Source organism: Syngnathus floridae, unplaced genomic scaffold (genome assembly GCF_059516105.1).
Source record: "Syngnathus floridae isolate MCC-2025c unplaced genomic scaffold, RoL_Sflo_1.0 HiC_scaffold_66, whole genome shotgun sequence".
NCBI classification, from domain to species: domain Eukaryota; kingdom Metazoa; phylum Chordata; class Actinopteri; order Syngnathiformes; family Syngnathidae; genus Syngnathus; species Syngnathus floridae.
In genome coordinates this window covers 167-11,100 of record NW_028284095.1, presented here as the reverse complement: position 1 = coordinate 11,100, position 10,934 = coordinate 167, and the positions used below count along the sequence as shown (strand labels likewise).

At 48.3% G+C, this 10,934-nt stretch overlaps 1 protein-coding gene and 3 long non-coding RNA genes across 5 annotated transcripts; all 4 read right to left on the bottom strand.

Moving 5' to 3' along the window:
• Positions 1-145: 145 nt before the first annotated feature.
• Positions 146-2,150, bottom strand: LOC148378062 (uncharacterized). The gene is made up of 3 exons (XR_015856199.1): positions 2,082-2,150; positions 347-517; positions 146-223 (listed from the first exon to the last, which is right to left on the bottom strand). It is a non-coding gene; the product is annotated as an uncharacterized LOC148378062 (long non-coding RNA).
• Positions 2,151-4,008: 1,858 nt separating this feature from the next.
• Positions 4,009-6,233, bottom strand: LOC148378061 (janus kinase and microtubule-interacting protein 3-like). 2 transcript variants are annotated; one of them, XM_088368032.1, is made up of 9 exons: positions 6,126-6,233; positions 5,849-5,911; positions 5,664-5,762; positions 5,335-5,574; positions 5,155-5,220; positions 5,025-5,093; positions 4,871-4,948; positions 4,581-4,814; positions 4,009-4,501 (listed from the first exon to the last, which is right to left on the bottom strand). In XM_088368032.1, the coding sequence occupies exons 1-9, from the start codon at positions 6,192-6,194 to the stop codon at positions 4,385-4,387; spliced, it is 1,035 nt and encodes a 344-aa protein (XP_088224158.1). In that variant the 5' UTR covers positions 6,195-6,233; the 3' UTR covers positions 4,009-4,384. The 2 variants fall into 2 exon arrangements, with proteins under 2 accessions (XP_088224158.1, XP_088224159.1); XM_088368033.1 differs by having other exon boundaries at positions 5,341-5,574.
• A 90-nt stretch (positions 6,234-6,323) lies between these two features.
• Positions 6,324-6,893, bottom strand: LOC148378060 (uncharacterized). Its single transcript, XR_015856207.1, has 3 exons — positions 6,823-6,893; positions 6,582-6,686; positions 6,324-6,437 (listed from the first exon to the last, which is right to left on the bottom strand). It is a non-coding gene; the product is annotated as an uncharacterized LOC148378060 (long non-coding RNA).
• A 665-nt stretch (positions 6,894-7,558) lies between these two features.
• LOC148378059 (uncharacterized) lies at positions 7,559-9,220 on the bottom strand. Its single transcript, XR_015856217.1, has 4 exons — positions 9,016-9,220; positions 8,564-8,757; positions 8,326-8,439; positions 7,559-8,094 (listed from the first exon to the last, which is right to left on the bottom strand). It is a non-coding gene; the product is annotated as an uncharacterized LOC148378059 (long non-coding RNA).
• Between the last annotated feature and the right edge of the window lie 1,714 nt (positions 9,221-10,934).

Below are 10,934 nucleotides of genomic sequence, written 5' to 3'. Positions count from 1 at the left end.
CAATCTACTCCGTGACAGATTAGGCAGTATAATCACATATGTTAACTTCAGTGCCCACACTGTATTTATTTATGGTTATTTGTTAAATCAAGTACTGTTAGACATGAAATAGGAAGTGTTTAACATAAATGTTATGGCTACTCACCATTGTAGCTCGCTCCTGGTCAATGATACGAGCCTCTTCTTGCAGTGGAAAACTTGCAGCCAACAAACACCGTGGAACCTAAAGGAATGAAATTAAACATTAACATTTCGCCTCGACCAATTTTCACACGTACAACGCAACGCGGCTACACTTCTGCTATTACAAACGTAAATCTCCTTAAACACAATGAGTGTTACTTACCGTGTACGCTCTAGACGGTCCAGTTGCAAGCAGAAAATAAAGATATTTCTGTTGATAATCGTCGCTGCTCAGTGGCTCACGGCCATCGCGCCAACAGATTTGAATTTTGGCGGAGGTTCGGGCAATTACGTCATATCCGCGGCATTTGACTGCGACGTAATACCCGCTTATCTGAAACGGCAGTTAAAAGTAGAGTTACATCAAGTTTTCTTGGAACCTAAACGAATGAAAGAAAACTATCATTTGGCCACAACCAACATTCACAGATACAACACAACGTGCGGGGTTGAGGTTAAAGATTGAGTGAAGGGCCCTCGTTTTAAACTACTGTTTTGAAAAGGAGTGGGAACAAGTAAGACGTATTTAATTTATTTAATGGGAAGTAGTAAGACTTATTAAATTTATTTAATCTACTTTTCTTCCCAGGCAAAATTTGATGTGCTGCAATTCCAAATTTCCTAAGTGAATGAAGGAATGAAGTCCTTTAAATTATGATTTTGTATAAATACTAGGCATTAACACAAAATCGACGGCACAAAATGGGCAGACTTTACTTGTTTGAAAAGGACTGGTTACAAGACAGACTTTTTTAATTTATTTAATGGGAAGAAGACTTATTTAGTTTAATTGATCTATTTTTGTTCCCTGCCAAAATTCGATTTGCTGCAATTCCAAATTTCCAAAGTGAATGAAGGAAAGAAGTCGTTTAAATTATGATTTTGTTTAAATACTAGGCATAGACACAAAATCTACGGCACAAAATGGGCAGACTTTACTTGTTTGAAGAGGACTGGTTACAAGACAGACTTTTCTGATTTATTTAATGGGAAGAGGACTTATTTAGTTTATTTAATCTATTTTTGTTCCCTGGCAAAATTGGATTTGCTGAAATTGTATTTTGCCAAATCTCGATTTGAGACCTGATAGGAAGTATTAAACGCTTAGTTAAATCAATACAAGTTGGTAATAAGAGCGAGTAATGTTGGTTGAACCGATGAATGAAGGTTGAAAGCAATTTAAATTATGACTTTGTATAAATACTAGATATTAACAGAACATCTACTGCGCAAAATGGGCAGAGTTTACTTGTTTGAGAAGGAGTGGCTTATTCAAAACTAAGATTTATGTAATCTGTTTGTTCCCAGGCAAAATTGGATGTGATGCAATTCCAAATTTCACCACATGATGGTGCCCAATTTTGACTTCATAGGACATATTAAACACTTAGCTTGTTATTATGTTCAAGGTAATCAGATTTGTTTATCATTCTAATGGCCTCTTCAAAACTATTCTGGATTACTACTTTGGATCTATTCTACATTACTTGGCAACAACATACTCTGTAACAGATTAGGCAGTATAATCACATATGTTAACTTGAGAGTGCCCACACTCAATCTACTTATCGTGATGTGTTAAATCAATTACTGTTAGACATTATTTGTCTGATAATCTACCAAATCTTTGAATTGAAGAATTTGTGATTTAATTAATAGCTTGTTCAGGGTAATCAGACTTGTATATAATTCTAATGGCCTTCTTTTGAAAACTATTCTGAATTACAACTTTGGATCTTATATTACTTTGCAACAATCTACTCGGTGACAGATTAGGCAGTATAATCACATATGTTAACTTCAGTGCCCACACTGTATTTATTTATGGTTATTTGTTAAATCAAGTACTGTTAGACATGAAATAGGAAGTGTTTAACATAAATGTTATGGCTACTCACCATTGTAGCTCGCTCCTGGTCAATGATATGAGCCTCTTCTTGCAGTGGAAAACTTGCAGCCAACAAACACCGTGGAACCTAAAGGAATGAAATTAAACATTAACATTTCGCCCGGACCAACATTCACACGTACAACGCAACGCGGCTACACTTCTGCTATTACAAACGTAAATCTCCTTAAACACAACGAGTGTTACTTACCGTGTACGCTCTAGGCAAAATTGGATGTGATGCAATTCCAAATCTATCTGAAACGGCAGTTAAAAGTAGAGTTACATCAAGTTTTCTTTTTTAATCAACACAATCATTTACAACCGTTGACCAGAAAGAATCGTCGAAATTCGACGTCCCCCACAAACGCCACGCTCACTCGCTTTTCAGGGCAACAAAAGTACTTCTTTTTAAAAACGATGAGTTGTACTTACCGTGTACGCTCTGGACGGTCCAGTTGCAAGCAGAAAATAAAAATATTTCTCTTGTTAGTCGTATGTTACCATCCGCTGTGTCTTTGTCAACATCGCCGCCATTTTCCTACTTCCTGCTGCGAGCCACGCCCACGGATTTAAATTTGGGCGGAAGCTCTTTCCATTGGCGTCGTTTTCGCGTATAGCAAATCCGATTGGTTGGGAAGGGGGCACGGTTATGCAGCCGAGGAGTCCTGTGATCGGTGGGATGTAAAGTAGGCGTCGACGTCACGTCCGCGTCACGTGACCACGACGTGGCAGACGTCAAATAGCAACCGCTGTTTTGTTTAGTAGACTTACAGTTGTTATGCATTGACATAATGGCGCACACACCAAATAGATTTAAATAAATTAAATAATTCTTCTGCCCACTCTCTTTTAAACAAGTTAACTCTCCCCGCGGATTTGAATTCCGGCGAAAGTTACGCCCATCGACGTCACGTATGTCACGTGACCACGACGTGGCAGATGTCATATAGCAACCGCTGTTTTGTTTAGTAGATTTACAGTTGTTATGCATTGGCATAATGGTGTGCACTCAAAATAGATTTAAATAAATTAAATATTTCTTCTGCCTACTCCCTTTTAAACAAGTTAACTCTGCCCACGTCCATTGACGTCTTGTCTGCGTCACGTGACCACGACGTAGCGACGTCATATAGTAACCGCTGTTTTGACCAGTAGACTTAGTTATTATGCGTTGACATAATGGCGCACTGGTTAGCATGGCCACCTCTTAAGCATGATGATGCGGGTTCGACGCCTGATCAATGTTAGCATGGAGTGAGCTGAAGTGCATGGCGCTGAAGATTTGAATCTTTGAAATGCGCTGAGGTCTGACATATCAGGCAGAATGGTTTGCCATCACGTTCAACAAAAAATAGAAACTTTCCCACTCTGATTAAAACGTCCTGTGTTCATCTACGTATTTTCGTTTTGCTGTGCATCTTTTCCCTGCCATTTCGAGAGCCCAATTGACACTCATAGTTTAAAGAAATGTGTTTGCCCATCCTACTTTGTGGAATTTCACCACATGCGCTTTTGACCAAAATACCAAATTGAACTCAAGTGAAGCCAACACGCACAACCCCCCCCCCCCCCACACACACACACACACACACACAAATGTTGATATGAACATAAAAGAGCCGCATGCGGTTCGGGAGTTGCGGCTTGGCCAAACCTGTACTATACAACTTTATTTGTATAAAATTTTCACAACAGCTGTCACACAAACAAAGCGGGAAAAACCGAAGACGTGCGTGTTCCGCCCACGCTGGATTTATTTGCACCTTTGAAAAGACACCGTATTGCCGCAGATGTGGCAAAGAGTACTTTTGGGCATCTGAGACGGAAGGATGTCCAAAGCATCACGTCACCTGCTCTGGTAGGCATGGTGGTGGGACGTTGAGGTCAACCGCTTTGGGGTTGGCTGACTCTTTGATCGCAGGATGCCACACACTTGAAGACAGAAGCAGAAAAGCAGAGCTAAATGCAAAATGTACTCACCGGTGACTCCAATTTTTTTCCCCCCTGAAGAAACAGCTGGACGGGTGGCCCCGGCTGGCCAGTGGGACTCTTGTTATTCTGACCCTTTTTAGTGCGCGTTTGGGGCAACAACCGTTTTTTGTGGCGCTCTCTTCTGGTTCAAAAGTGCCCTGCATGTGAATTTGCTTTTCCTGCCTTCTGATTGGATGAGCGCCGGTGTGACGCGGTGCCTCTGTCACCGTGGCGGGGGGTATACGTTGGCATCGGAGCGTCTGCCAACGTCTGAGACCGGCTGGCAGTGTATCGGAGGTGTCGAGTGCGGTGCCGCTGGAGCTCACTCACCAGCTGGTGTTAGGGCCACAGAATGAAGGCCAAGGAGAAGAATAGAAAGAGAAACAGAAACTTCTCCTCCAATTGTTTGATTTGTCTCTTCTGAGCTTCGATGAATTCTTTCAGCTCTTTGTTCCTCTAGGACGGACAAATGGAAAGTGGCATTCAAAAGCCAGTAAGCGTGCAAGTAAGTGCCGGGCTGGCTTTGGGCCCTTACCTGTTGCGCGCTGTGCAGCAGATCCATTCTCTCTTGGAGGATGCAAGCGTCGCGCTCCCTCAACTCGCACATCAGGGCTCGCTTCCATTGGTCCACGGCGCTCCTAAGCTCTTCTCTCTGATCCGCCGTCAGCACGTCATTCACGCCAGCGTGGCTGGCTTTTTCGCCGTCCGTGGCGGGGCAGTCCCGCTGCGGTAGCGCCTCGTACAACATGGCCTCCAGCTCCAGGATCCTCTGGGCCGCAATCCTCGTCCATCAGTGGTCCGGCGGGAGATTTGAGGGCGGCTTACCTTATGAGCCTGGTCCATGGAACACTTCCTGAAGTCCAACTCTTCATCCAGGTAGCCCTTCTGCTTGCAGAACATATCCTAGCACAGCTCAAGGTCAGAATTGTTGGGGCACATTGCCGGAGTTCCCCTTGGCTGATGTCGCGTGTCTGTCTACCTTCTCACTTTCAATGTCCAACATCTTCTGTTGAAGTGCTGACTTGGTCACTTTGATGTATTCTAACCACTGAGGAAAGGCTGCTGTCACATAAGCAGAATGCGAGAGCGTGCGTGGACGTGCGCGTTACCTTCTCGGCTAGGGTGAGAAGGGTCCTGGCGTGAATCACGACCACCTGCTCCTCGTTGGTGAGATTCTGCAAGAGCCCAAAGGCACAGCGTCAACAAGCTTCTTTCAGCGCAAAGCCTTCCAAAAGTCACATTTGAGCCGCCGAGTCTCGTGGAGTGCGAACATAAGGAGTTCGACATACACTTACGGCGTTATAGCCCAGGATGTCCAGCTTCTTCATCAGATCACTGATGACGATGTCCGGGGGAAAGGCGCAAGGAGCAATGTAAGGTGTTCTGGGACCTCGGGTTAAGGTTAGGGTTGCGAGGGACGCCTTACGTACGCTCACGCCCTCGGCCTCGCAGTAGATCTGCAAAGGGCTGAGGCCGTCTGGGAAACGGACTTGCAGAAACTTCAAGACGGGGGAGCGCCACTCCCTCTCCTGAAAGGCAGAGGCATGCATCCGTCCGTCCGTCCGTCCGTCCGTCCGTCACATCTCTGGCCTCAACACGCTTGTGCGAGTCTTCCCACCTCCAGCTCCAGGATGCGGAACTCAAGCAGTTCGTTTTGGTCTCGGATATCCTGGATGTGCTCTTTCAGACGCGCTTCTTCCGCCTCCATCCGCCTGACCTGAAAAGACAGTCAGACCTCATCTGCGGGGCTTCCCGACAGGTGTGACGCCAAGCGACTCCGCCCAGCGCCTTTCTTTCCGTCACCTTTTCGGCCAACTGCTGATTGCTCTGACGCAGCAGCTGCTTCTCCTCCACCCACTTGACATTCTAGAAGAGACAAACGCGTGGACAGCTTTGGAATGTTGTGTCATTTTCATCCACAAATTCTTTGGTTGACTGGAAAATGACATTTGCTTTTCTCCGCATTTTCCCAGCCACGTTCGGGGGGGGGGGGGGTTGGTCCAGTAATGCCAGACGGATGAGTGACTGAAGAATGTAGCTATTTTGTCTGAGAAAAAGGTGTGCTCATTGATGAGCTTACCTGTCCTTGTTGCTTCAGCGCTGACTCCAGATCTGCTACTCTGCTTTGATAGTGACCCATTTCTACCATCAGCTTTTCTCTGGTCTGAAAGGAGGAGGAGGGAGGCTCCTCCTCCTCCTTTCAGACCAGAGAACACCCGAGGCTGGGTGAGAACGGGGAGGCTGCGACCCGGCCGGGGGTTGCGGGAAGGGGCGCCACCTTGATCTCCTTCTCGGCGTCGTAGTCCCCTTTCGCTGGTCTGGGCTAGCAGAGCGTAGGCTCGTTGCAGCGCTTGATATTCTTGCGTCAGCTGGCGGTAGCGAAGCTCCGCCTCTTCATGCACACACCAATGCAACACAGCACTAGTACCAGAATCAGTCAGACCGGCGACAAAGCACCCGCGACGCAAAGACGAGTCCGATTCCAGGCTGAAGAGGAATGTTTGGTGCCAATACGCTGGCAGAAATGGCGGGCTACCTCTTCGGGTTCCGTGTCGGGGGTTCTGTCGGTGTGAAAAGACAAGGACGATCCGTCCGAGTCCACCAACACGTCTTCGTCGTAGCCGTAAAATGTTTCGATGACCTGCGGGCGCGGAAGCAAACATCTCTCTGAACAAACTGAAGCGACACCTCACGATGAATCGACGAGAGGAACGATAGCGAGAAAAAGGCCATTTCATCTTGCGCAACACCAAGCAGCCGCAAACAAACAGACTCACCTTGCAGGACCTCACGCTTTGTTCCTCCTCAGAGATTCTCGACGTCGGTATCGTAGCAGCAAATCTCTCTCCTGTCGACACAAATAATCCGCCTTTGAGATTCTTTGGATGCAAAGGGAACGAACGGCTCCGGCGCAGAAACAAACGCGACTCACAATGACATTTCTGACATGAGCTCCTGTCTCCAGAGCCTGAAAAACACGTCACCGGCGATGATTGGAGGGACGCTCGTCTTTTCCAAAAGTGACAACTACAGGGTGTGTCAGGGTTTTCCAGATTATCTTTATCGTATCATTGTGTTGCTTTGACTTTGACTGCGACCTGTAATAAATAATATTATTTATCCCTTATTTATCCCTATCGCTTATCCCTTCCTACACAAAGTCGTAAAACACCCCTTGCTATGTTTTGACTAGAGGTCAAGGGCTTCCTCTATTCAATCCACTCTTACACCCACCCTGTTTCTCTTAATTAAAATGCTCGTGCAGGAGCCGAGAGTCAGACTTCATTCGTACAACGGATGGACTCTCCACCTGCAGGTGTCCAAAAGAACTTACTTGTCTCCCGTGTGGTTCTTGCAAAATAAGTTGGAGCGAGCGCAACTCTAACAGGGTGCATTTTGCCACTAGCTGCCTACGGACAATGACGTCGCGCTCGCGGCTCATGGTTGACGGGCTGAGCAGCCGGGCAAGTCCGTCGTTTTCAGCGCACAGCGAGTGGCAAAGGCGCTGACAAAACGGGAGCTTTGAGCTGCTGAAAACGGCAAAACAAGTCTAAAGCGTGTTCAAACGCGTGCGCACAATGTTCCTGCTTGAAAGGTCGGAATTTAAGGGGCCAATTTTTTGGATGGCGGCCGCCGGCCAAGCTTTGGACGGAAAAGGTTTCCTGGCGACAGCGAGCGAGCGCGGCGCTGCCGTACGTGCACCGAGTCGCCTGCCTGAAGACCTTGGACAAGTCGTCGATGATGTGCCGCTGCTCCACAACTTGAAGGAACTCCATTTCACCGTCCTGCTGGCCGCAACCGCGGTCCAGGTCATTGAGCGAACTAGGCCTTCTCTGTGGAACACAAATGCAGTGGACTCTGTTGGCACGCCGCCGTTGTCCGCGTCGACTTACCAAGCTTGCCATCTCCTCGTTCTCCTGGGTGACAAAGCGCACTTTGTTTTCAAGGCGACACAGCACCAGCGAGAGTTCTTCATTCTTCCTGCTCAGGCGTTTGTTTTTGTACAGGAGTGGCAGAAACTGGCTTTCTGTTTCTCTCAGTCGCTTTAGCTGCAAGCATGAAGTGCGGGATGTGAAAGACGCACAACACGCGGGCCAGAACGTATCCATTCCTTTTGCATCGGTTTGAACGGAATCGTGGCTTTGGCTCCCAATAAAAGACATCTACCAGGCAACCGACTCGCCGCGCCGCTCAACTAATAAGCAAGCGCAATGGGTGCCTCGCTGGATGGCGCGCATCAAACGTAGCGCAAACCTTCAAGCGTGCCGTCAATAAATTACCAGTTCATTGCGCTCTTCAGAAAGCAGGGCGTTTCGATCCTCCAGTTTCCTGATGACTGCGCTGAGCTCAGCGATTTTCAGATGAAACCGTCGCGTGTCCCGATCCTCCTGAGACTGAAAACGCCCCGCAACACACACACACAAGCACTCGTTCAAAGTTCAAAACTGTTTTTGTGCTACCTTCCTCCAGCAACGAACTAAGTCATGCGTACTGCAAGTGTGTGATGAGGTGGCTTACGCAATGAAGAGGATTGCTAGTCGCGGCGTTGACCCCACTTCCAGGGTAGTTTAGGCCCGCCCTTTGGGAATCCCTCAGGGCAGCGATCTGCTGCTCGGCAGCCTGAGTCTGCAGCTGAAGGCGGTGGACGTGGCCGGCCCCAGGGCTTCATCCAAAACACTAACCGCTCTGTCTTTCAGCTTGATCTCATCCGTCTGGATGTACAAACGGGGAGCGCTCAGGCAGGCGGGCAAACTCATTTGCCAGAATTGTGACAAAAACAAAGAGAGCAACCGGCCAATTTTTTTCTGGAATCGACTAGAACACCTTTGCTGTGACAAAAGCGAAGCGAGCAACCGGACATTTTCTTCTTGTGAAATAGAATAGAATAGAATGCCTTAGGTGTCATTGCACTGCAGGTATACAACGAAATTGGGAACATAGCCACGCACCGCGCATCTGATCAGTCCTACCAGTCGGCGGATCTCCCTCTCGCAGTCTCTCTTGGTTCGGCTCAGCTCCTCCCGATGCTGGTGATGAGCCGATCGGAGCTCGGCCGCTCGGGACTGCCAGGCCTGCTGGGCCGCTGCCAGGGCTTCTTCCGCGCTCCTGGTGGAGGCGACACCGCTCGGTCTCCCGACACCGCCGCGTCTCCTCCACCTCCGCCAGCAAAGCGCCCCCCCTCCTCACCTGAGCAGACATTGCGCCACACCGGGCCGTTGAGACCGCAACGGAGCACCGCGACGCTTACTGGGGACAAGCTACACAATACGGTAGCGGCCGCATCGAAGCCCGACGTGGCGTGCGGATAGTCAGACACGGATAGAGCGGATCACCTTGTCCATGGAGCCGTCCCTCAGGCTGAGGACCAAGGCATTCAGTCGCTGGATCTCTCCATCTTTGATTTTGATCACTCTCATCAGCTCCATTTCATGCTGCCGCAGTAATGTCTCCCTGGTAATGGCTAACTCTTTCTGCTTCTCCTCATGGAGTTTGCTTTTGAGTTCCGTCATGGCGGCGGTGGCACGGTGGTGCTCCGCCCGCAGGTCCTGACTTCTCTCTCTCTCCAGACAGCTGACCTGACATGACTTAGACTTAGACAAACTTTATTGTCATCTTGTCTGCACATGGTGCATACAAAACGAAATTCCGTTGCATACGTCTTACAACAAAGTAGTGATATTGCAGTTGAATAGAAGTAACATATCCTATGAAAATATATATATATACATATATACTATATATATATATATATATATATTAAAAATAAGTATAAAGTGCAGCAGTGATAATTATGCAATAGTGCAAGTAGGCAAAACAGTATTCAAGAGTGTGCAGAGGAATGCTAAACCATGTATTAAACTTCTATTTAAAGGGTTTATACAAGTTCAGTAAAGTTGGTAGTGCGAGATAGTGCAAGATAGAGGTCCGTAGTGTCATAAAGTACAGTTCTGTGAATGTGTGATGCAGAGTTCAGTTTAGAGCTCAACAGTTCTAGTGTTCAACAGTCTGATGACAGCAGGGAAAAAGCTGTTGCAGAACCTGGTGGACCTGCAGCGGATGCTGCAAACCTCTTCCCAGAGGGCAGCAGGGAGAACAGTCCATGGTGGGGGTGTGATGGGTCATTGATGATGTTACGGGCACGGGACATGCAGCGCTGAGATGAAATGTCCTGAATGGAGGGAAGAGGAGCCCCTATGATCCTCTCTGCTGTCCTCACCACTCTCCTCACGTTCTTCCAATCGGAGGCGGTGCAGCCTCCACACCACACAGAGAGACAGCTTGTCAGAATGCTCTCTATGGTGCTCCTGTAGAACGTCCTCATGATGGGTGGGGGCAGGTGGGCTCTCCTCATCCTCCGCAGGAAGTACAAGCGCTTCTGTGCCCTCTTGACCAGTGCCGTAGTGTTCATAGTCCAGGTGAGGTCTTCTGTGATGTGGACCCCCAGGAATTTGGTGGTGCTGACCACCTCCACAGCTGAGCTGTTGATGATCAGTGGAGCGTGGTGAGGCTGTTTTTTCCTGAAGTCGACGATGATCTCCTTCATCTTCTCCTCATTCAGGATCAGGCTGTTTTCTCTGCACCAGCCCACCAGCTGCTCCACCTCCTCTCTGTAGTCCAGGTCGTTGTTGTCTCTGATGAGCCCCACCACCGTTGTGTCGTCTGCTGACTTCACGATGTGATTGGTGGTGAACCTGAGGACGCAGTCGTGTGTCATCAGGGTGCACAGCAGGGGGCTCAGGACGCAGCCCTGAAGGGAGCCTGTGCTGAGGGTGATGACATCAGAGGTGTTCTGTCCGACCCGGACTGACTGAGGTCTGTTGGTGAGGAAGTCTAGCAGCCAGTTGCGAAGGGGGGTGTTGAAGCCCAGGTGTTCCAATTTTCCTACCAG

Excerpts from the sequence above, each read along its gene's own strand:
- LOC148378061 (XM_088368032.1), bottom strand. The coding sequence starts at position 6,194 with ATGGTAGAAATGGGTCACTATCAAAGCAGAGTAGCAGATCTGGAGTCA. Across the intron at positions 5,912-6,125 it reads CGCTGAAGCAACAAGGACAG|AATGTCAAGTGGGTGGAGGA; the intron begins GTAAGCTCATCA and ends TGTCTCTTCTAG. Across the intron at positions 5,221-5,334 it reads TGGGCTATAACGCCGTAAGT|AATCTCACCAACGAGGAGCA; the intron begins GTATGTCGAACT and ends GGGCTCTTGCAG.